Source organism: Eriocheir sinensis, chromosome 55, assembly GCF_024679095.1.
Source record: "Eriocheir sinensis breed Jianghai 21 chromosome 55, ASM2467909v1, whole genome shotgun sequence".
Classification (NCBI taxonomy): domain Eukaryota; kingdom Metazoa; phylum Arthropoda; class Malacostraca; order Decapoda; family Varunidae; genus Eriocheir; species Eriocheir sinensis.
The window spans coordinates 2,982,019-3,007,425 of NC_066563.1; the positions used below are offsets into that span (position 1 = coordinate 2,982,019).

The 25,407-nt window shown below is 46.1% G+C and overlaps 1 protein-coding gene across 2 annotated transcripts in view; it reads right to left on the reverse strand.

The window, feature by feature from the left end:
• LOC126983895 (klarsicht protein-like) overlaps positions 1 to 12,313 on the reverse strand; it is a 132,494-nt gene extending 120,181 nt beyond the window's left edge. For both annotated transcript variants that reach the window (XM_050837073.1, XM_050837072.1), the window contains exon 1: positions 12,279 to 12,313. In XM_050837073.1, coding sequence (XP_050693030.1) covers positions 12,279 to 12,299 — 21 coding nt within the window. In that variant the 5' untranslated portion in view covers positions 12,300 to 12,313. The remainder of the gene's footprint in view (positions 1 to 12,278) is intronic.
• Positions 12,314 to 25,407: the final 13,094 nt, after the last annotated feature.

The following is a 25,407-nucleotide window of genomic DNA, read 5'->3' on the forward strand; positions in this document are numbered from 1 at the left end:
AAAAAAAAAAAAAAAAACTTGTTCTGGTTAAGCAAGCAAGTGCTGGCCCTGAGGCACACCACTTCACGCCGGCGCCCAGGACACCCGACTTACCAGCGTTTATATCCTGAGGTAGCTTCCCGAGGGCTTAACTCCGTCCAGTGAGGCGTGTTACAAGGCCGTGCTTCAGGAAGGACTGCAGCAACCACCACAACCGCTACACACACCAGGATCCCGCCCATCACCCGAGCATCTCACACTCCTCGCCACCCGAAGGCGGCCCCCTCGCCCCTCATTGCACCCAACATGCTCCCTGGGGCGTGACCTCTCCCAGCGTACACTAAACCACAGAAACGTTGCTATAAAACGACTAATTGATTTTTCTGAGAGGATCAACGTGAGAGAGGAGATCGTGGCTCCCCCTCACAGCACTGTCGAGGGCAGACTGACTGCTGCGGTTGGTTGGTGCTTCTCGGTGAGTCGGCGACGGCGGTCACAGCCACGGCGAGCGACTATTGCCAGCGGCCGCCACTGGTAAGAACGCCGCGCTTCACAGAACCTCAGCGGCTGATAGAAAAACTGCACTGCGTTCAATAAAAGGGCAGCAATCATTAGTCCGGACACGAAAAACAAGGGCATGACAAAGGTGAGCCAGGCTTTGAGAATTACGGATCTTGTATAAAGCCTTGTAGTAACGATAAATAATGAGAGAAGCAAATACGTGTAGCTAACATCAATGACGAACACACAAAAATACAAATGAAAAACAACACTGAGGATTTAAGGATGATTCGAAAGAGCAATTATTAAAAAAATAGAGGTTGTAAGTGAACGCAAAGCTCAAGCCAGTAGCAGGGTAAGTACAGGTGTTTGCCAGGTAACACCAAGCGGCCCGGCGTGAGGGCAGAGGCCGGGATATCATCACCGCATACATATTGACGGTGCGCCTAGCGAGGAAAAACACGAGCAGGTGATTTAGTTTTATGAACACTGCGTTTGCAAGCCTTGATCACCCACATGATAGAAGCTCCGTCAAAGATATCTATCCTTTCAGCTTAATGCTATCTTCACGCTCCAAAGATACATTAAACTTCGTGTAATTGTAGGAGATTTTCCCTTCTCCACAACAATTGACCGAAGTTGACGACCGCGTCATGAGCGAGGGCAAGACCACCCTCAGGAGTCACTAGGAAGGGCGAAACATGGAAAGGGCAAAAGCAGAAGGCAATATGGAAGTTACGTTGTAATAAGCTTCTTGCAAACAAAAACAAGCAACATTGGACTCTGAGCATTAAATTACACCTGATATTATTTCCTTCCATTAGTCACAGACAGAAACGGCAACATAATAACGGCACGTCACGAACGTCTACAATCTTTCCCCTTTTCCATTTCACCATTTTTTCCCTCCCGCTCCAGGCTGGAGGCAGCGCGGCCACCTACTACAAAAACTCAAGGTTACGTGTGAGGTGTGGGTGGGTGTTCGCGAGTACCTGGATGAGGGTCAAGCAACTGCAAGACGCAGCTTGAGTGTAACCCAAGGACACGACAAAGTGTGTAAATCCCTCTTGACGACAAAAACCTGTTTTTCCTTTTTTTTCCCTTCATTCCAGCGTTATGTACCATGTTTTTGCCTCTTGGGACATTAATAAATCGATAAAGTCTTGGGAATACACCCCCCCAAAAATTCTTCATTTTCTTTTTGTTGCCCTTGAGTTGCTCTCTGTGCTGTAGAAAAAAAAATATTAATGACACCATTATAGAAGAGAACGCGTCCCCATGAAAATGTGCTTTAGATACGTGTTTCCCTATTTCCATACCATTCCATCGTAATGTAGCACTTTTATTCTACTCCTAATCCTTTCAGGCACCGAGAAGTTAAAGAAATGTCATCTCCTTAATCATGACAGTATAATAGAGAAGTGTTTACGTAATCGTTACTTTCTTTTTTTCACTTCATTCCTGCGTTGTGTACCCTCTTTTTGCCTCCTAAGCCATTAATACCCTAAGCATTAATTGCAGAACCTTATACAGCTGCACGTCGAGCCTCATGAAAATGTGTTCAAGTTGTATAGTTTCGTTGCCAACAGGAAGGCACGCAGTTATAAAAGGAAGGCTCAGGTGGATCTAAAGTTTCGGTTGGAGGTCACCTTTAAAGGCCTTGAACTTCATCCCACGTCCGAGGGCGTTGGGAGGAAGGAAGTACTATGCCACAGACCCTGCAGTTTTTCCTTTCCCTCGTTCCTTTCTCGCCTACGCATTTTCTTTCTTATTTTCCTTCTTCTCATCTTCACTGCACCACTCAACCCCATTCCCTCTTTATACTCGTATTCGCTCATCGCTTTGTTTTCTTTCCCTCCACTGCTTTTTCATCCCATTTTCTTTAGTCTCATCTTCCTCATTCCACCTCTCTGCCTCTCTCCCTCTTTATGTTAGCTCATCCACTTGTTTTCTCTCCTCCGCATCTATATTGTTACCCTCAAAACCATACTTTCCAACCATTCTCTGTTCCCTCTCTTCAACTTCTATGCACCTCACATCTTCTTTTTCTCACCTCTTCCTAACTGCCCCTCTCAAACCTTCTTTATTATCTTTCCTTATTTTCTTCTCAAAGCGCCTCTTAAGCTTTTATTTCGATTGCTCCTTTCCTTTTTTTCAATGGACACTTCTCCTCTTAAACCTAATTTTCCAGTATTTTCTTCATTTTCCTTTCCTCTTCCCCAATGTGCTTTACAAACATCTACTTCCATTACTTTTTTTTACGGCTTATTGTTCCCTTCAGGCCTCTTATAATTATTTTTCCCTCACCCCTTACTCAACACCCCTTCCCATTTTTTATCCCCCTAAACACTTCATTGTCGGCAGGAAACCTAACCTTTCGAATCTGCTTAAGACTCGTATCACCAGTTTATTGCCTCACGCGCCTCCTCACCACAACCACCACGACGGTCATTCATAAGGTAACGTGATCCACTTCTCGCCACTTGTCATTTAATTCACTCTTCGACTCGCGATAATTATGCTTCCCAGTGTCTGTCTTCTTATACGATATTCCTCGGTTACAAGCATCTCATTCTTTGATACTCCTGATCTCCATGGTAAAGGAATTAAGTCAGCAATCAAGTGAGAAAGCATGAGCATTTTCTTGTGATAGATTGTAGAGTTTTCTTACCTTTTACCTCCAAGATTTTCCTGGTATCTAAGGTATACCTATTCGATCGTTTTAGCAGATGAATTCATAGATTTTTCTTTTATAATTGCGTACAGTTTCCCTTCGTGTCACTTCATATATCTACTTTTCTCGATTAAATTTCTTCACCCAATCAAAACAAGAACAAAAACGCGAAGAACCGACTCTGTATCCGCCTCATCCAACACCCAAATTAAAGCAGCCATCAGGGTAACAACGCGCCATCAGTCAGCGCCAACAACGCCTGATGCAGCGACGAGATAATGGAGGCGAGGGAGCTCCTGCCTGTCCTCTCTGACCTGACTCGAGGAGGAGGCGAGGAAACTGTTACCATCATGTGTTGGTGCTTAATTACGGCCGGGCCACCTAAGGCCTTTGGGTAATGGTAATGGGTGGTTGATCCTGGCGACTATGCAGTTTAGTGACGCCATTAACTATAAGACGATGGGTCAAAGATGTCACGAGTTTTTAAGGTGTTATCGTTCCTCAGAAACGCTGAGTGCTTGTAGTTTTTATATATTTATAACTATTGGGTTGATACTTGCGACTGTGGCCTTTACTGGCTCTATTAGGTGCCATACACAAAGTCAAGGGAGTCAACGAGTTACTAAGGCATAATATGGTTACTTGAAGACTCGGAGTAATTGTTCTTTTTATTCATTTATTTATGCATTCAACTTTACCGGACTGATCCTTTGCGACAACGTCTATTACCAACTCCAATACGTGATGAAGTCTTTAACTCATGCAAAGGTTCCAGCGAAGCGTTGAGTAGTAATTGCAGTATTAGCTTATCTCTCAGGACAAAACGCAAGTGTAAAATGGTGCTGCTAGTGATGAAAAGTAGGTCTTCGCCACTACCTCCATCCCTGACTCAAATTACGTGTCGTACATTTAGTGAAAGGGTTCGTGGAGGCAAGGAACAGTACGTGAGAGATGCAGAGTGCCAGGACTTATTTATTACTATTTCTTATTTTCATACTAGGACAGAATGCAAGCGTGAATGTAACGTGTGGCGTGGCGAGGTGAGGTGAGGTGCAGGGCGAGGCACGTCAGTCCGGCGAGGCGTGAAGCGAGTGCTGGTGCGTGGCAGGCCGCGGCCGAGACTACTTGTGCATTCCTCTCAGCCCCCACACGCCCTCCCTCCAACACACACGCCTCCCAGCAGGCCCCTCCTCCCATATATTCAGAAACATCCTCTACAGGGCTGAATAGGAAGAGAAATACGTGAAATTCAGTATAGTTTGACTGGCATTTCAATATTCCTCCCGGGCTGGACGCCATAACTTTTCCTCCACTTCCATGTCCTTTCCTCCAACCCTTTCCCCTTCCATACCTGCCGCCACGCTGCCTCCTGCGAAAGACACATTGCCTAACACACGTCAGGCCGGTCACGTCCATTCTCGCCTGATAAAAAAATCGATGGGAGGCCGCCGGCAATTTCCTGTGATGTTCTACCCAAATAATCTCGTTTACAAACTCTGAGGCGACAGCTGCATCCCCGCCCCCTCCCGCTGCCTCGCCGGAGAAACAAGTCAAAGGAACAACACAGTCCACCTCGCTCCCCACAGCTGCTCTAGATGGGACTTCCGGTAATTGAGTTTTGAAGGACTAATAACCAATTCGACGAGGACACTTGGAAAAAGAACAACTAATAACCTGCGATAAGGGTGATGAGGGCCGGCCTGACGAATTGAACCAGATACAGCACCGCCCCTCGCCCTTATTGATCAGGAGTGACTGCCCTTGAAAGGCTTACTGAGGGGAATCATGGCCACTCCCCTCGTGGCCCAGTGAGCGCCTTTAATCTCCATCTCAAAGTGCATGAAGGACACTCTCTTTAAAAAACGCAGATGCACTTTCGTTGAAGAGAGGGAGAGATCCCACTTCAGCAGCTTTGAGGGTCACTAATCCCCGACGTGAGTGTCCTCACGAGCTGCAGTTAGTAACTTCAGGTTTGCCGGAGCACAACGCTCGCCTGAGGAACAAAGCATATGTGTGTTATCTAAAATTATTGACACAGCTGTTGTTGTTTTGCTCTTAAAGCTGCCTTTGTAAAAAAAAAAAAAAAAACAAAACTATTGTATAAACATCGAAATACCTGGATCAGCATTGTCAAATAAGACGCTGCTGGAGGAGATAACGGCAGAAAAAAAAAATAATGAACCTTCAGGTAGTTCCGCGTGAGCTTCTCATTTCGCATGCCTAAATCCACTTCGAGATAAGAGGTATCGGGCCGTCACCTGAACACCCCTGCCTGCCGGTGATTTATACGTGGAGGGCAGGTGCACTCCTACTTGATGTCACGAATACAGACGGGGAAGTGTGTGTGGTGGCACTAATGACCTGCATCTATGTCAGCCATGGAATATTAATGATGACACTGATGGTGGTAACGAGGGACGCCCGTATATGATCGACAGTGACCGCGTTCTAAATACGGACGAGGCCGATGCTATATTGCAAGTCTCTCTCTCACCACAAAAGGTCTTCCACACACATTTCCACACATCCTCTCCGTAAAACATTTCGTCTTACCCGACGCTTCCTTCCCACACGTGACGGGAACAGGGGGCGAGGGAGCGGGGTCAGGCAGGCTGTCATGCATGGCCGTGACCTTCGGGCCCTCACCTTCCGTAACCTGCAGTCTACCCACACATGCCTCTCGAGGCCTGACCTGCCTCTTCGTGGTTTGATAATGGAGGAAGTCAAAGGTTACCTATCTTCCTTCCTCCCCATCTTTCGTCACTTTTTTTTCGTTTCCCCCTTTGTATTAGTGTATGCCTCCCTTCTTTTTTTCCTTATGCAATCCTTTGTAGCTAAGCCAACGGTGGCCAGATTCATGATGAGTGAAAGGGACAAGTCTATAGACACGCCTAGAAAGTCTGTCTACCTTGTGTCTGTGTACAGCAAACACACTTCCTTCCTGTCAATCATTTACCGACGGCCGACTCCACATTGCCGACGTGCCTCGCTTTAAAGTCGCCGCCGCTTTCTCTGTGTGGTTCATGTCGGAGTCACGGAGCGGTCTCACAGACTCAACAAACACTACACGCCACTAAGAAATATATACACAAGCACAGGCCTAAAAACTACACGCAAATGGCAGCTAAATAATGAAGAAAAGAAGCTGACAGCGCCGCTAAAATAAATAACAAGGCCTGAGAAATGAGTGACAGTATCAGATCTCGTTTATTATCAGCCGTCAAGAAGCCAGAACGAACGCCCCTTCTTCTCCCCCTAGTCTGTGGGCCTCCTCGCCCAGCCCGGCCCCACGCGATACATCACGCCCAAACCTTCGCATTATCCCGTCCACCATACAGCACCGTGTCAGGCCACCATTCACCACTCGCCGCGAGGAACGACGCTCCAAGAGGCCCAGTTTGGCTAGTCACGACACCGAGGCTGGAGGCGCCGAGGACCCATTCATTCTCCTTAAGCAGGACTCGGAACCCCTCAGATACGTTTGTCCCCGTCGCCACCCCAACGATGCTGAGTTAATCATGCTCACGTTTGTCATACCTGCCCTTTCTTCACCACACAAAGGTTGAGTACAAAGATGCTCCAATAAGGACTACTGGTGGTTTCCTTGGCAATGTATTAATCTCATTTCGATATTTTTCTTTGGGTGTTTGAATGGTGCAGAAGAGCGGCATTGCGTCCTCAAACAAAGAGGGAAAAGTGGTGTTGATTCTGGTTATAAATAAAATACAAAGTTCCTCCGAATGGCTTTCAAAACAGGTGCTGGTGTGGAACGAGGTGGCTTTATGGCTCATGTTTACCTTGTGTCCCTCACTGCGACCCCGTGGAGGACATAGGAGTTTGAAGAACGGAAGTGCAGGAGAGGAAACGGGAAGGGCAGAGGGGAGGAAAGGGTGAGGGAGTAACGGGCAGACGGTGTGACCAAGGTGTGACCATGCGTTAGCAGCGGTTCTTAGGCGTTCCACTTAACCCCAGTATCCGTCCCCCCAACAAGTGTCCGCCCCCCACCTGACGGCCGAGTGGGGGCACAGGTAGCGAGGAAGGAGTGATTTGCCTCTATCGAGCTCGGCCACCGACAGAAACAACCACCGTTCGTCTTGTTGCTTCACTGGGTAGACTTCACGATACAAGTGTTTTCTTAGGAGGTAAAATTCTAATCAGACAAGCATAAAAATGGCAAACAAAATCATCTGTTGGACTACCTATTGAAGCTAAATATGCACATTTATTTTAATTATGTTATAAGTTTACATACCCTTTACTAAATATTACTGGTTTATTGCGCCTTTTTATCGTGCGTGTCAATAAATGTCTGATTTTAAAACCAAAAGTGAATCCGGAACCTGCAGACGAGTCGTGACCCTCCGCCCCGGCGTGAAGGACGTGCCGCCTGGCCTCCCACACAAAGTTAACTTTTTGGGACTAGTTCTGACGGACGAAGGTAAATTTATGAGGCCACAGGGCGCGAGGGACAATGCTAAGAGTCTCCGGGGGACCGAGGCCCCATCCCTTCCCCAGCCATGAGTCTTCCCAACACGGGGACAGTCGGTATACAAAGGCGTGATTTATAAGAGTTTAAGGTAAAGAGCCAAGCCAATAAGAGGCCGAGCAGCTTAGGTGACGGGGACACTTCCTCTTGACGCACCATAACGCCGCCTCAGGAACCCATCACGCCCCGCCCACCAGCAGGAGGCGAGGCTACTACGCCGCACACGAGACTGACGGACACATTCATCACGGGGGAAACTGCCTCGTCTAAGTGAGGGTCTGCCTATGACCCGCCCCGCCCCCACAATGGCCCTCAGCTGCTTGTATGGGGCGGCAGACACGACAAAGACCTTTTAGCGACCCGCTGGGTAAGGGCCCTCAAGGGTCACCAGCCCGCGGAGGTGGGAGAAATGACGTAATTTTGGGGTTGCGAAGGTAGCGACGCTCTCCCGTTGGGGCCAAAGTGGCGCAGCGGACCGGAACGCAGTAAAAAATAATAGAATGGACGGCTGAAAGCAACAAAGAACACCGCCCGAGGCTTGTTCAAACTAACCATTGCGTAGAACTTCAAAAGGAGCTAATATTGAAAAGGATATGCCGTATTTAAGAAGCTTTCTTTAAGTTATGTACAAATAACTTTAACCGTAGCTGACGTGGGAAGAAGAAATAATTTATGCAACACAAAGGTCCTCTGCTTTATAAGGTCAACGATTAAAAAAGCACTGGATAGACTACCTCAAAAAGTTGAAGATTGAAAATCAGTCTATGTGAGCCTTGGAAGACCACGAAGGTAATTAAAACTTATCGCCTCAGGTGGGTAATAGTGACTTAGTTTCACCTGAGCCCAAGAGTCTTTCAGCATCCTCATTTTTGAAACCACACGAGGCCTTGACGGATCTCTCTTTCCCTCGGCGGTTTGTGTTACCCGTCTCGCTCGCCCCTGACCCGCACACCAGGAGGAAAATTACACACACACACACACACACACACACAAAGAGTATATACAACCACGAAAAAAAAAACCCTCTCCACAAAGCTACATGACAAGCTGTTTTACCCTTTAAAGCATTAGGTCAGCCACCCGCCTGTATCCCGGCCTCTCGCCTGACCAACGAACAACAAATGCCGCCGAGTGCTTGTCAGGTCGTCCATTATACCCGAGTACCAATTAAATTTCCCCTCCGCCAAGCTTGATTCAGACCAACCTGATTTTCGTGATTACGTGCAACTTTCAACTCACTTCGGGCAGAAAAAGGTTTCTCTACTATGGAACGAAGGTAACCAGATAAAGTGCGCAACAGGTAAAAGAGGTAAAGTTTGGCACAATTTACTTAGATTTATTCTGCTAAATGCTATGCCTGTTAAACGTATATGACTCGTATTATCGGCGAGAGAGAGAGAGAGAGAGAGAGAGAGAGAGAGAGAGAGAGAGAGAGAGAGAGAGAGAGAGAGAGAGAGAGAGAGAGAGAGAGAGAGAGAGAGAGAGAGAGAGAGAGAGGGGGGGGGGGGTTTGGAGTAGTGGAGAGAAGGTAAGAAGGCGGAGAATGTGGAGAAAACAATGCATCGAGCTGAGTGGAAGAAAACTGTTGCGGTATCTTGAACAAACCAGCAAACGACTGCACACACACACACACACACACACACACTTTAACGAAGACCACGCATGCACGTTCCTGGGATGCTATCAAGTAAACGTGGAGCAGAATATTCAAAGACGAAGCTAAGTGCAGGAAACAAGCGCTGCGGCAAAAACGACCCGCGGAGGAGTCGCCGTCACGCGCCCCGGAGGAAGCATCAGAAGGAATTTCCCTCCGGCAGGTGTGGCGGCGGCGAGGCTGGTGAGGCAAATTACGCCGTGACGTCAAGACTCAAGGGAGGAATCACGTCACCGCAAGTATGAAGGTCGATTTGTTAGCGCATTCGTGTCCTGTTCTTTTCCGGTCTTCAGTTGCAATTGTTGTGTATTTTAGTGTTAGTTGACGACATGACGATGATTTTTTATCATATCTATCATTCACACACACACACACACACACACACACACACACACACACACACACACATTTAGCCAGCCGTTTCAAGGTCATACTATGTCTTTTTGTTTGCATTTCGTAACTCCATCCAGGTGCCTTCAATGACAGGAATAAAGACGAAAAAAAAAAAAGCCAAATAAAATAAGTTGCACGAGTTAGAAAGTGTCTTGTCACCTCGCAATAACGAAAGAACACACAAAAACAAATTACCACAAAAAATGCCGAAAAGTGAAGCGAGAACAGGAAAATTGAAGCCAGTCAAAGCCATAAAATAAGAACACAAATTTGCACGCTTACATATTGGGTTGCTCTTTAATAAACGGAGATAGAGAAAAGCTTCAACGTGCATTTGAAGTTCCGTTTCCTTTCCGGTGTGCAGGTCTGAGCGGTGACATCACTCAGGCAGACCAGCGGTGAGCACACGGAAGAACGAGGAAGATAAGACAAGCGTTAAAGGCCATTTTCAGTGTGTGTGTGTGTGTGTGTGTGTGTGTGTGTGTGTGTGAGAGAGAGAGAGAGAGAGAGAGAGAGAGAGAGAGAGAGAGAGAGAGAGAGAGAGAGAGAGAGAAAATCATTACCGTCAGCACGTTGCCTCCGTAACAGGTGTGCGGCGCCTCACCTGCAATGATGGCCGACACTCACTTCAACACACACCGCCTGGCTCGCAGAACCACGCTAACGCTATTTCCTGACTGAAAAATCAACTGAGGAATTTTCTATACGTCTCTCTCTCTCTCTCTCTCTCTTCCCGCATCGGAACATGATGTAATGAAACTTTAATCACCGATAAAAAGTCACTAAAAATATCAGTGGACCATCAAATCAGAGGCTGTTCTGACTATTCATTTTTATAGTTTTTTTTATTTGGTGCCGAACCAGAGCTATGACTTGAGTGCATGTCGGTGTCTGAAGAGGAAAGCTTTAAAGGATTAGTGCCGAGTCTCTATAGTGATTCCTTTCAGCAGATATGTTTCTTGTGTTACATGGACAGTTTCTACCCAATGTGCCGTCGGAATAGACTACTGGTTGGCTACCTACTGCTCTCCGGGTTATGCAAGTAGCTATGTATTTCTGGACGAGCCAGTGAATAAAGTTTTGATGTTGCAATGTCTCAATTTTAACCTGTAATACACCGAGTCATTCAGCTAAATAGAAAAATTCCACCAATCACCGAGCCATGAAAGTCAACACGGCAAAAATAACTCGCTGCGCAGTCCACCGCGTTGAAATAAATCTTTAGCTCACGCGGATCTCTATAAAACTCTTAATCCTCTCAGGGGACTGCTCGTGACAGTACAGGAGAGACTAGACTCGGGCGTGGCAATCCTCATCTTCAAAGGATCACACGATGGCTTCAATTTAGCACGATCAACACACACACACACACACACACACACACACACACACACACACTCTCTCTCTCTCTCTCTCGTCGTAACAGATTAATCACGCGGCACTTAAATTACGAAAGTCGGTATCTATTTACGGACGAGAATACAAGGAATGCAGCTTAAATGTTGAAATGTCTCTATTTTAAAATATAATCCTCTCTCTCTCTCTCTCTCTCTCTCTCTCTCTCTCTCTCTCTCTCGGCCGGGGTAAAGATGGGTCTCCATTTATCTCCCACTAATTGTCCCGCCGAGGATAAAAACAACCCAAGTAATGTAATAAAACGTACGAGGAACTTGAGATAGTGAGTCAGACACCATTTTCGGCGATCATTAACTTGGCTTGACTATATATATTTACGGGGAAGATCTGCTCATTTTCCGAGTAAGGTAATGTTTAGTGTTTGAGGGAACCACGTGACCTGCCTTCAAAAGGGCTACACGAAGTTACACAGTTGGACCTCGTAGTACAATCAGGTCCATTACGTTAGATCTACTGTGATTTAAGTCCTCGCGGAGCCGTACGGGTGGAGGTAAGTGGCGGGGATGTTTAACCCCTTCAATACAAGCAGACAAAACATAACCTCCATGCCATATCCTGGTTTTACAGACTACGTAGAATAGTCCAATGACCATGACGCACATACAGCGTCTCTAGGATATGGTTCGAGAGATGAAATGACTCATATACTGCGTCATGGTACTGAAGAGGTTAAAGGGCGGATGTGGCGAGGTAGCGGAGAGGTGGGATGCTGGGAAAGCGGTGTGTGAATGACGACCATCACCGCAAGAGGAGAGGCACGAGGGAAGCGGTGAGGGGTCTGTGGCTGCCGGGGGAATGGGAGGAAGTGGGACGAAAAAGCAGACCACGCAAGCAGTGAAAAGGCGAATCGAGACGCCACCAAACATCGTCCCAAACATTAACTCATCAGAGCATAAGAGCACCAGGAGTCTCCCAAAGGCGAGTCGTTCTATGCAGGGAACTTAAAACCCACTGCTAGCGGTCAAAACCTGGCTCTTTTTTTATTGCAAGAACCATATTAACATCATTCCAGTTATTGTCCTTCACTCACTCGCAAATTTAAGTCAGGTGTCCATCCACACTTAACATTAAGAGAGAATGCAACTTTTGAGGGTTTAATCCAACAATTTAGCACGCTGGCAGTACACATCAGAAAACCTTCGCTATAGTCGTTCTTTTAGTTAATCTGTACTCACGTGAATACGGATACCCTGCATAAGTCATCACGCACCTGGAAAGAGATGAAAAATAAATTAGTACACAGTGTTCAAATGAATAGCAAGAGTAATGAATAATGCATTGAAATAAAACATAATCATGACGGTGGAGGAATATAAAATGAAGGAAACGCTAAGAGAAAAGGTGAAAGGGAGACTGAATGGAGGTTATGGAAAGAAGAGAAAGAAAACGGAAACAATTGCACATACAACGTGAATGGAAAATGAAGGTGGAGATAAAGAACAAAGGGGGCAGGGAAAGACAGACACTGCAAGACATGGCGAGAGTATAAAAGTCCGAGAGAGAAGAAGAATCATTCGGGAGAGTGGGAGGGGGAGCAAGAAGCCAGCAGGAGGGGATGGGGCCAGCAAAACCCTTCCCCCTGTGGCAGTCTCTCAAGGCAGTGGCTGAGAAAATGAGTCTCCGGCTTGAGAGTCACCGACCGAACGCCACCCACGTCCCTCTGCCTCCCCGTACTTACCGACCCAAACACACCCGCACGAAGGTAGAGCGGCTGTTACTAAATATGCTCGGGAAGACCTTGAAACGACAGTACATTACCATTTACCTCCTCCCCTTCCCGTCCTTTCCAACCCATAACACACCGGCGCACAAAGGTAGGGTGGCTGTAACTAGATCTGCTGGGAAGACCTTGAAACCACAGTACATTACTATTCTCCATGACAAGAAATACTCCCATCCGTTTCCTCTTTTTGCAGTAATGAGACAGTAGCATTACCTTTTTCGTCAAGCGTAAGAAGGTAAGGTTTTGTGGCCAGTGGGTGGAATGGAGTCTCATTCAGCTCTCCTTGGACCCGCCACACACTCTCACTCATTCACAAACACATGCTCGCCGCCGTCCGTTCATTCACTTCTTGCCTCTCGTAGCCTCTCGCAGTCCTCTTGCGGTAAGAATCACAGTTTCTAGACTTCCCACCATGCACGGTTATCCTCCAGAGAGCGTGACGGGAAAGGGCGGTGAACCGGCCTCAAAGTGCCAGTGTTTACTATGCCAGTTGGAAGATAATTTGGTGTGCTCTGAACATAATAGTTAAGGGGAGGACTTAGAGGCTGAACCCTGCCATCACTGAGTACCTGTACCTTTAACCCATCGTTTCAATAAGACTCCCCTGTGTCTACATCTTATTCTTCCATAATTGATTGAATAATATACATGAAATGCAAGACGTTATCGCCTTTGCTTATCTTTCAATGAGTCCACGCTCCACATGCTGCACTACAACGCACACTGAATGACAGGTGTTTACTCCATGCCAAACCCACGACATATGAACGACTGTTTACAGCTTGATGACTGCAAAACCCCAAAACACAGCGGTTGTAACCCACTGCCATAATAACGGTATTTGAGGTTGCACCATATGTCACGCACCTCAGGGTGATGCCTCTTCAGCACACCTTCGAAAAACAAGGGAAAATCTTCCGTCGTCTCGTCGTCTACTTGAAACCCAGACCAACGAGGCGGAGCGTGAGTGGCTTGTAGTGTTACTGACTGATATAACACCGTCGTTAAGTGCATATTTCACTAATGTGTAGATAAGGTACTTAAAGATAAGAAATAAGGTCACTTTAACTCCCTCTCCCTCATGCAGCTTGTATTCTCCCTGCGTGCCCTCCAAGCGGCACCCCAGCGTGAGGGGACTCGAGGGCTGGGAAGGCTGACCACCTCCCAGTACACGTGACCAGTGACTCCTCTGCCTGACTTATCCTGGCCGCGGACTCCTCGGCACGCCGCACATGCCTCTGCCATAGACTCTGCCCTTACGTCCCTCATACACCCTGGACCTCCTACCTTTCACGTTCAGTCATACACCAAATCTGAAACCTTTACACTTAACACGCTTAACTCGTATGTTGTCGAATGTTGTCCAGAGAAAACTCAGGTACCCCTTACCCCTGTGGACCTCCTACATTACAAAGAATTTATAGAAGTCTATACTCAAAGGCAATCATAATAACGTGTGTATGCTGGCTCTGGAGAAGCGTCAGGTATAGCAAAACCAAACAAAGTGTGCTGGACCTCCAAATTTACATTGAAACTTTGCCTGAATCCTAAATATTTCAAGAACAACCATGAGATGCTATTTTGTGTTCTGCGTGACGCGTAAGGAATTGGGAGACAACCATGGAACTTAAACCATGGACAAAACATGGAACTTAACCATGCAAGCCTTGCATATGTTGTCCTTACTAGCGTCAGGCACACAAACTCGAACTATATATGCAGAACTTCCCTCCTTACAAAAAATACAGACCAATTTACACACTAAAGGACAACCCCGAGAGCCTGCCGTTTGTTGTCCGGGGAAGCGTCAGGTACCCAAGCCAACTAAGTATGATCAATAGGCAGCACAGGTGGCCGCATCGGCGCTCATTATGTAAATGTGTCGCTCAAAGCCTCTCGCACCTGTCGGCAATCGCCCCTGGCACTCACTCCCTCCCCTCCCCTCGCCTCCATGCCTCGCCGCAACCCCCAACCCCAACAACAGTGTGGACCTTCAACAGAACACACACATCTAGTGAGGCAAAGAAGTGGCCAACCCTTCCTGTCTATTCTATGAAATGTTTATTCAAGGAACGCCCTGTGTCTATTATTACTACTGTTGTGTGAATTAAAGAAAACATAATTCAATGTAAAGTGCAGACATTCTCCATGACCAGAAACCGATTTCAACCATCAATGTAAAAAAATATAACTGTGTGTGTGTGTGTGTGTATTCGTGAAATGTACAACGGTGCATACATGCATGTGTGCATGAGGGCGTGTGTGTGTGTGCTGGCGCGCCTCTGTACACCAAGCAGGTAAAAATAAGCAACGAAACCCCCGGGTGTGCACAGGTGTAGTAATGACTTCCGCCAGACCCCCTTGTCTACCTACCCCCAACCCCCCAAGCCCCGCAAGAACCCACCAGATGACCGCAACACAGGCCGGCCATCGCGCCAACACACCACATGCTCGTCAAACACCGGAACACCAGAACAACCTCACACTCAGCGGCAGAACTCTCTTGCTTCGACCAATCCTGCGGCCGAGAACAGGACGCAGAACATGCCAAGCAACGACAAAAGGTAAGGCTGCAAAGGAATCTGGAAGGATAAATAACAAGGCAAAGGGTAGGAAGGAACGGCAGCTTCACCCCACAGAATTAACAACAAACACACCGCTTGCTCCCTACACTAACACCATGTAAGGAGGACAAAAAGGGGACAATCGAAAAGGAAACAAAATAATCTGGAGGGATAATCAGAAGGAAAGGAACTACAAACATTCCGCCTGTTTTCTAAGGTGATAAGAAGCATAGAGACCGACAGAAAACAGGAGGCGAGGCAGCAAAGGACTATGGGAGGATAATCAGAGCTCAACGGAAGAAAGGGGCGGTATTTTCACTCATAAAATCTACCACAAACAAGCCGCCTGCTCTCCATGGCGGCAACAAGCATAGAGACCAACAGAAAACAAGAGACAACAAAGAACTCTGCATGGGAGGATAATCAGAGGTCAACGGAAGGAAGGGGCGTAGTTTCACTCATAAAATCTACCCAAAACCACACCACCTGCTTTCTATGGTAACACAAGGTACCTAACTAACAGAAAACAAGAGGCAAGGCAGCAAAGAACTCCGGGAGGATAATCAGGAGCCAACGGAAGGAAGGGGCGGTAGTTTCACCCATAAAATCTACACCACAAACACGCCGCCTGCTTTCTATGGTGACAGTTACTACATACACATCCTGTTCCCCGGTGCATAATTACTTTTTGTCCCTCTACTGCATTGAACAAAGAAGAGCTCATGGGCACGGAACAGTTGCAGGACCAGATGAATGCAAACAGCCTCCACTCCAAGCTTTATTGTCCCCTGCGACCCGGCTCTTCATCCTTACAAAAGCAATAAAGGACAATAACAGACAATGCCGCCGGAACCACGTGTGACAGCAACCGAATCTCCCTTAGCTTAGATACACTACATGATCCCAAAGCTCCTTCCCTGCCCCCGTCCCCTCCCAAACTACATCCCAACCTTCCTTCCTCCACCCTGTATAAAACCATTAACGCACAGAAGCAGAAATGACCCCAAACCAAAGCCACATTTACACTTCACGCATATCCCTTGTCAAAGTCTCGCGTTCCTACCACAGCGGCGACAAAACAGCAATGCGAAAATGGCATGACACCAAGGGAAAAAAAGCAAAACAAAAGACGTGTGTTCAAAGCCTCGCCACGTACAGCTATCAAAGGGAATGTAAATCGCCTGCCTAAGAGGGTGAACGAGGGGTGGTATCATTATCATCATCAGCAGGACAGTTCGTGGGCGGCAGGAGAGTGGCAGACGATCTTGAATCAATGTAGTGAACCATGGAGGGCGTGGGCGAAGCAGAGAGCGCCAGAGGGACACACACACACACACACACACACACACACACACACACGAATTATTCACCCTCCCGCCCACCGCCCAAGCCCATACACCAAATCAAACCGCCATTATTCATACCGCCCGCGAGAGAAAGTACATCGTAAAGAAGAACGGACAATTGAAAATGCAAATAGACGAGGCTAAATAAGTACTAAAGCGAGAAAAGGGAGAGGACAGCAGAACAAAGGAAAGGAAGGGAGAGTAGAGTGAGTGAAAGCTCTTACCGCGGACGACTCTTAGTTCACATATTTCCTCTCCTCTTTAATTCATAACCGAGTCTTCTTTTTTGTTTTAACTTTGGATCCCTATTGCCCCCAGAGACACCCACACCCACACTCACAACCACACACACACCCCGACCCACCCATCCACCCACACACACCACGAGCAGTTTCCCTCCAGACCAAAAGATAAATAAAGCATAATATCTGTCGGACAAGGCCAGACACTTTAGGAACACCTCGCGGGACCCAGCAGAGCACCACCAAGGGCCAGCAACAAGACCCCGAACGAAGGGTCACTGACCATCCCCACACGCCGGGACCATCAAGCCCTCCCTGTCCCCAACTGCCGCCCACCACGCCCTGGCACTAATAAAAATGGATCACCCACTCAAACTAACTAACCATGTACTTTTTTCAGTTAAGGAAGAGCGGTTTATGAGCAAGAGAGGAAAATGGAGCGAAAAAGGACGAAATATGTAAGAGAAATCGCATAACAAATTCAAATACGACCGTTTTGTGTGTTTCTGAAGAATGAATCAGGAAAACAAACGCACTAGAACGGAGTGAAAGGAAAAGGAACAAGCTGAAATAGAGAAAACCGCTTAAGATCCCACTCCAACCACGAAAGAGGACGAAAAATATCTCGGCTAATTCAAATACGACTCTAGTTTGTTTCTGAAGAGCGAATTCATAAACGCACAAGAACAGAATGAAAAGAAAAAAAAAGAAAAGGCTGAAACAGAGAACAACGTGTAAGATCCAACTCCACCCACGGACACAAAAACATTAAGAAATCTAATCCCTTCATTCTCAGCCAATTACATTTCCCTCTCTATCCTCACACAACAACGCCACCAGACCACAGGTAAACCCCTCAACAAGTCCTCCGCCGCCGCTATCGTGTATCGTTCCAGTCACTCTTCCTCACCTCTGCTATTACCATCGCCGTTTGTCCCGCCCACGCGTCGCGCCCTCCTTATAAGCGACACAGGGCGAGCCATTAGACTTAATAAGATATGCCTCGAGAAAAAGAAAAGTGAGACAGGGTGATGGGCTGGGCCGGTGGGTGGAGGAGGTGGAGGAGGAAAATGAAACAGAGAGGATCCGATGATGGGATAGGCAGGTGGGTGTAGGATGAGGAAGAGGAGGGGGAGGAGGTGAATGTAGGGGTTGTGGTGTGATGGAGTATGTAGGGGGATGTGTGGGTAAGGAGTATGTAGCTGTGGTGGTGCTGGTATAAAAATCTTGTATAAAATATTCTGATAGGAGGAGAGGAAGGCAGTAATGTGAGAGAGCGAGAGAGAGAGCGAGAGAGAGAGAGAGAGAGAGAGAGAGAGAGAGAGAGAGAGAGAGAGAGAGAGAATGATGATGATGATAAACGTTGTATTGTCCTTTCCATTCCCAAATAAACACACCAAGAAATTTCACTAATATTCCCCATGAAGCTACAATACTACTCTAACATCACTATATACCAAGTAAGACCTAAATAATGAACAATAAAGAAGAAAAACAAAACAAAGCATCAGTCTTTAACAAAACCCACATACTAAAACGATAAGAACACACATAGGCCTACCCTCCCCGTCCCCCTAAAAACAAATACACTCGTAAAAGCCACTAACTAAGCGTGTTCAAAGGGCAGTTATTTTTCCCTTTAGTGCCATTTGTCTCTATTCACACCGCTGCCCCGCCTTCCCCCTCCTTGATGCTGCAATTTCTCATCCTAATTGTATCCTCTTCCGCTGCCTTGCCCTCTCTAGATACCATTTACAACTTCTTTTTGTTATTCTCTCTCTCTCTCTCTCTCTCTCTCTCTCTCTCTCTCTCTCTCTCTCCCCGTGGCTACTCTCGTTTCTCTACCTCTACTTCCGTCCACGTCTACCTCTTGTCTCCGTTGTGTTCAGAATGCCAGGGTTATTTTCTTTTTTCAATTATTTCTTTTTAGTTCGACTGTATTTTGTTGCTTTCCTCGGTTTTTTTTTCTAACTTTGATTCCGTCCACGTCCACCTCTTATTTCTTTGTTGTGTTCAGAATGCCAGGATCTTTTTTTTTTTTTTTTTTTTTTACTTCAATTCGTTCTCCTTAGTTGGGTTGTATTGCAGATTCGCTCACTTCAGTATCTATCTTCCTTAACATCCGTCTGCTTCGTTTACGTATTTCGTGATGTTCAGAATACCAGATTTTTCTTTCTTTAATTTGTTCTCTTTCTTTCAGCTCGTTCGTATTATTTTCTGGTTCGTCCTGTGTAACTGCCTTTTTTTCTTTATTCTGGTTTGTATTCCCAATTTAATGTTTCCAAATTCAAGTCTTTTTCCTTTTATATATGCTGTATGTTAGAACCGTTTCGTTGAGTTCGTGATCTTCATTTTTTTTCTTCTATATTTTCTCTTCTTTCTTTCTTCGGTTCATTCCTGTCTTCTCATTCTACCCTCGTGGACGTGACTGGTCAGGAGTCGCGTCTCTGAAAGAATCCACCGTTCGCTCACTTATCTTTTTTTTGTATTTTTTTTCCTCGCCGCCTTCAAGAAGAGATAAACCTGAATACAAATTACGAAACTCACGGTCTGGCGGCTTGGAAATGGTTTTAATTGACGTTGATTTCTTACAGTAAATACCTGTGTCACCTGAACCCAGCGCTGAACGAGGCGTGCTTTCTTGGTATCTTAATTCTAATGTTGCGTATACATACTAACCTAACTAACATGATGCTGTGGTATGGGACTAATGAGAGCCACTGGGCGTGTTCGAAGCTATCTACATGTACTAGCCAGACCAAACGTAGCATCACCTAACACAAAAGAAACCAAAATCTAGACTATCCACGCCTGCCTAAGACTAATATAACCCAACCTGCGTAACATGACGCCGTGCTAAGGATCTAATGAGAGGTGTGTTCATCATTTATATACTAACCTGACCAACCCCAACCTGGCCTTAATGGACTTAATCAACCTAACGAAAACGTAAAACAAAAACAAATCTAATGACATGATAATCTAACCAAAAGGGAATGAATCTGTGTGATAAATGAGTCCTAAAAGCAAAATAAGAAGGACAACTTATCATTCGACCATAAAATTGATGATCAAACAGATACTCTTCATCATAGATATTTTCCAAATGGTTTAAACGAAGAAAACTGGTGTACATTCAATTGGTCTTTTATTTATGTTTCGTTTAGGAATTCCGGATCATCAGATGGAAAAAAAAAAAAAAAAAAAAAAAAAAACAGGACCGAATCCAAACAAGGAAACGCAAGGCTAAAAGAACATAAGCCTAAACTTTGCCTTAAAAAAAAAAAAAAAATAATAAATAAATAAATAAATAAATAAATAAATTACAAAGTCGTTCAATCAAAAGCTCAAGGCCTTAAAAGCATCTTACAATACCATTCCGCGGCCACAGCCTCCGTATTAATATTTCTTTCATGGTTAAACAGAGGAAATCGCCTGGCAGCTCACCTCAACTCCGATACCTTTGATGGGCTACCTCTCAACGCCGATTAGAGCTGATAACAAATACTTGGCGACCATCGCGCGTTTGATATTTGATAAGGAACATTGATTAGAGAGAGAGAGAGAGAGAGAGAGAGAGAGAGAGAGAGAGAGAGAGAGAGAGAGAGAGAGAGAGAGAAAACAAGCCCCTGGGGAAATCTATGTACAAGTATAAAAGCATAGTCCAGCGGCGGCTATGAAACGGTATAAACAAGAATTAATAGCTCTCCTCCGGCACACATTCGAGATTTATTTAAAGCTGACACACACACACACACACACACACACACACCAGTAGGCCTACGACTCCACTTGGGAAGATGTTAATTTAATATATGACAACCAAACAACATTAACCTTTGACCCGAGACTTCCAAGGTTTTCGACGTGACTAAACAAACTCAAGACGCCCATGAATGAACAGTAGAAGTAGTAGTAGTAGTAGTAGTAATAACAATAACATTAATAATAATAATAATAATAATAACAACAACAACAACAATAAAGTAACATCAATAATAACTAATTCAATGTGTGTGTATACGATTGCGGTTGTGTGTGTGCGTGTTTGCGTGTGCGTGTGCGTGTGTGTGTGTGTGTGTGTGTGTGTGGGCGGTGGCCTGTCGTGCTAGGAGTTAATGTTTCCTGCCTGGCTATACCTGTGTACACGCCCACCTGTGGAGGGCGGTCATTGTTGGTACTGGACGGTCATTCAGTCATTACATCAGTCTATTTGCCAGCCAGGCAGTCAGTAATTCAACCAGTTACTCAATAGGTTAGTCGGTCAGCCATTTATTTAGTCTATAAGTCAGTCAGTCACTCAGCCAGTCGAGTCAGTCGGGAACTCGCTCATAGCAGAAGCAGAACAGAGTAAAAAGTAGGACTAAAATTAATGCAAATGATTTAATAATGCAAGAAACCACCCTGAGGACAAGATAAGTATGCGGCAACGTATACATGCACTCTCATTTCATTATCAATAGCAGAATTTAAAAAAATAGCAACAGCAGTAAGCAAATGACCCGCCAGACACACACACACACACACACACACACACACACACACACACACACACACACACACACACACACACACAAAAAAAAAAAAAAAAAGTCCAGTACACACGACAACACTACGACACTAAACAATAGCCTCTCCCTAGCAACACATCCTACGCAAGAAAAGTCCACAACACAAAACACCAGGAATACAAACACAGCACCGCAATACAATACATGATGACCTCTTTCCCTCGAGCAACACATTCGCCGCAACACAAACCACCAGAAACACAACACAGTATCCCAACACAACATTACACCCTCTTCCTGACCCCCCCGAGCTACACATTCACCGCAACACAAGACAGGACCGCAAAACCCACTTCAACAGTCTCCCATAGCGACACAAAACACACCGAACAGTACAAGACCACACTCCCCCGGCAACTGACAGAACCCGCCAGTCCACAGCAAGCAAAACCGCCTCCACCAACACGCAGCGAAATTACTTGTGAGGTAAATATTGGATTCGGTAAATTAACGCCTAGTTTTCTCTCCCTGACAACTTTTACCCCAGACACCAAAAACTGCGACTCTTTCTAACATACAGCGCCGCCTCTCCTCAGCCAAGCAGTGGTCGAAGGGAAGTAGGCTGTGACATAATAATGGAGGGTGTGGCCTGTGGCGGGAGAGGGGGAGAGGAGGGGTGGTGGAGACAGGGATGAGAGGAGAGAGAAGAAAGGAATCCAGAGGGAGGGTGAGGAGGATATTGAGAGGAGAGATGTGATAGAAGGGAGGGAAAACCAAAGAGAGGGATAGGACAAAACCGGATGGAGGAGAAATCATGAATGAGAGGAGATAGAATTAACACAAAGAGAGGGACGGTGTGGAGGATACTGATAGGGGAGGCGATAGAAGGAAGATAAAAACAAAGAGGGATAACAGAAAACTAGGAGAGGAAATAGAAGGGAGAGATAACAAAGAGAGGGGTGAAGAAGCGGAAACTAAGGAGAAAGGGGATAGAGGGGAGGAAACTGGAACAAAGAGATGATAGAAATGAATGAAAACCCGAGGGAATAATGGACTGGAGACAGATAAGCAACATAGGGACAGAAAATCAAGCAGAAGGAGATAGAAAACGACGAAACAGAAAAAAAAGGTAGGGGACGAGAGGAGAGACTGTCAAATAAGTAAAGGTATGCATGTATGTGGTTAGGGAAGATGTGAAGAGGTACGAGGATGTAAAAGATGTGTTTATGTGTATGCCGAGATGCTTGGAAAGACATATATGTGTTTAACTATTACGCGATAAACTTGTCCACTACGACCACTTTTAACGATACCTCACCATTTTTTCTTGTCATTTAAAAGTACAAAATATTATACAGGTTATAATCGTAAGTGTACTGGTATTACTTGAGTCTGTAATAATTAAAACAGCTTCATGAAAGTCAATGCCGTGAAAATTAAACGTAATTGGATGTCTGGGGGGTGGGGGGGGGGCAGAGAGAGAGAGAGAGAGAGAGAGAGAGAGAGAGAGAGAGAGAGAGAGAGAGAGAGAGCAGCACAGGTGAGATCATCTGGAGCATGCAAGACCTGTTGGAGTGGAGGCTGCATCCACGCCCATCCACCCTACCATTCCAGCCCTCTCGTGACTCACCGCCGCCAATACTTAGGAACTCTCTCCAGTATGTTTCTGTGCAGTATTACTTTTACCTTAACTGTTGATTCCTTCTGTGAGTCCCGTAAACTCTTTCTTAACCCGTTGACTGCGGATTTCCTACAAGAAGACATCACCAAGCTACAGGAGTGGAACAGAAAGTGGCTGGTCCAATTTAGTGAAGAAAAATGTGAGGTCATGCATCTTGGGAGCGGAAATCCAGCATACCAATACCACATGGGAAACACTCCACTACCCACCACAGAGGCACAGAAAGACCTTGGAGCATATGTTACTAGGCTACCAGTGAAGGCGAAATCCGTGCCAATCGCAGCAGACGGGTTAAATATGATTTCCTCCCTTCGTATGATTTAATCTGGTTATATTTTCTGTACAATTTGCCGCGGAAGTAACCACCACCCATCGTTACTAATTTTCCACAACTTTCCTTTTTTATCTTTTCTACCACCTATCGCTCGTATTTTTTCACGATTTTCCTTTTCCTCTTTTCTACCACCCACCGCTCCTATTATTTCACGATTTTCAGTTTTCTCTTTTCTTCCTTCGTGAATCTCTTGTCCCACTTTCCCTTTTTCATTCCATCACTCGAGTTTTCTCTCCTCTCCCACTTTCCTTGTTTCTTCCATCATGAATCTCTCTCGCCACAGGGAGCGAAGCAACACACGTATTCAATGCACTTTTAACAACCTGACACATGCGCTATGATACATCACCCGACAAATAGCGTACGATTGTGGTCTTATGCGGTGAACGTAAGAGAGTACAGTTGCCCTCAAAATTATGAACCACCTTATGAACGAAAGAATAGACAATGAACCAAAACTAAGAGAAAGTGGAGGCTGCAGCTGCCAATGGTGTATGGTTTAGATAAAATAAGATTCCTGAATATTGTGGGTCAGACTTCACCTGTGGCGCCTGAACCATGCTGCGCCGCCGTGGTCACCTGGAGTACTGGAGAAGAGAGGTTTCGCTTTCTTTTCTCGATTCTAACAAACTGGTTGAAAGGTTGATTGTGTTGCCCAGTGCACTTATGTCACTACAAATGGTAAGTATAAAAAAATTGCACTTATCGAGCTTCAATACAAACCACCCAAGTGAGCCAAAGAGCCGCCCACTAGTCTGTCAGTACTCCAAATCTTCAGTTGTCTGCTGCATAAACACTGCCCAGTCAACGCCCCGTCCCACCCACCGCCCACACTCCCCCCCTCCACCCTTTGCAGACCCTCCTCGCTGCATGCCCGACTGTCTGCTTCCCTCCCCTCACTCTCCCTCTCCATGCGTCTCTGGCAGCTCTCAATTGCCATTCAAGGGTTCCTGCACACCTCAGGGCAACTAAATCTGATAATTCTTTGGCGTCCCGGTCTTCTCAGGAGCAAATTATCGTGGGCACTTCTTATCTTACTGTCTCTTTATGCCGTAAAAATATTCACGAATCGTTTTCAAAACCAATTTACAACTATCTATACCAAAACTATTAAGACAACCGTAAAATCGCTACTGTCAGTTATGAGGCAAGGTGCTCAGACGACAGGTGGGGAGGCAGGTGTGTGGCCCACTCCTCCCAGCATTCCAGCGTGATGTCCTTCTGGTATTCCGTCATGAGGAGCCTCCATCTGCCGCCGCAGCTTCCCGCGCGACAAGGGAATTCCTCGAGATGGCAAGTGAAGCATGACGGTGAGCGTCCACTCCTGCCCAGGCGAGATTCCTCTGACCACTAGACAGGATACGTAGTAGAGGAAGCACTCAATCAGATCCAGAGATAAGGAGGAAAACCACAACGAGACAATAAACGAACTACACATACAGATAGGGACTAATACTTGGCCAAACCACAAACGTTGAAAGGGTTGCCTGTCCTCAGCTTTGCATAGGAATCCGCACTTAAGAGAGCACACACAAAGCGAAGCAAAAAAACAAGCAAACCATAAATGAAGCAGCCATCAGTCTACACATACAGACGAGAACTAATACTGGGCCGGATTCTCCAGTAATTGCAGAGTTCGTTCAATGGCTGACAAAAAGGAATCTGCAAATACCCGACGTGATCCAAACACCAAAACTTCGCCGGCCTTTTAAGACGTGCACCAATACTTGAACAAACCTCCAGCAGTTGCCAGAGTTCCTCGTCCTCAAGCCTGCAGGAAGGAATGTGCAAACACAGACCCAGACGACTCAACCTCGCCAGCCTGCGCCGCAAGCTGCCTCATCACCTTCCTGGCCGCGCTGCTCCAGCACTTTCTTTCCTCCAGCCTTTACCCTTCGGTCAT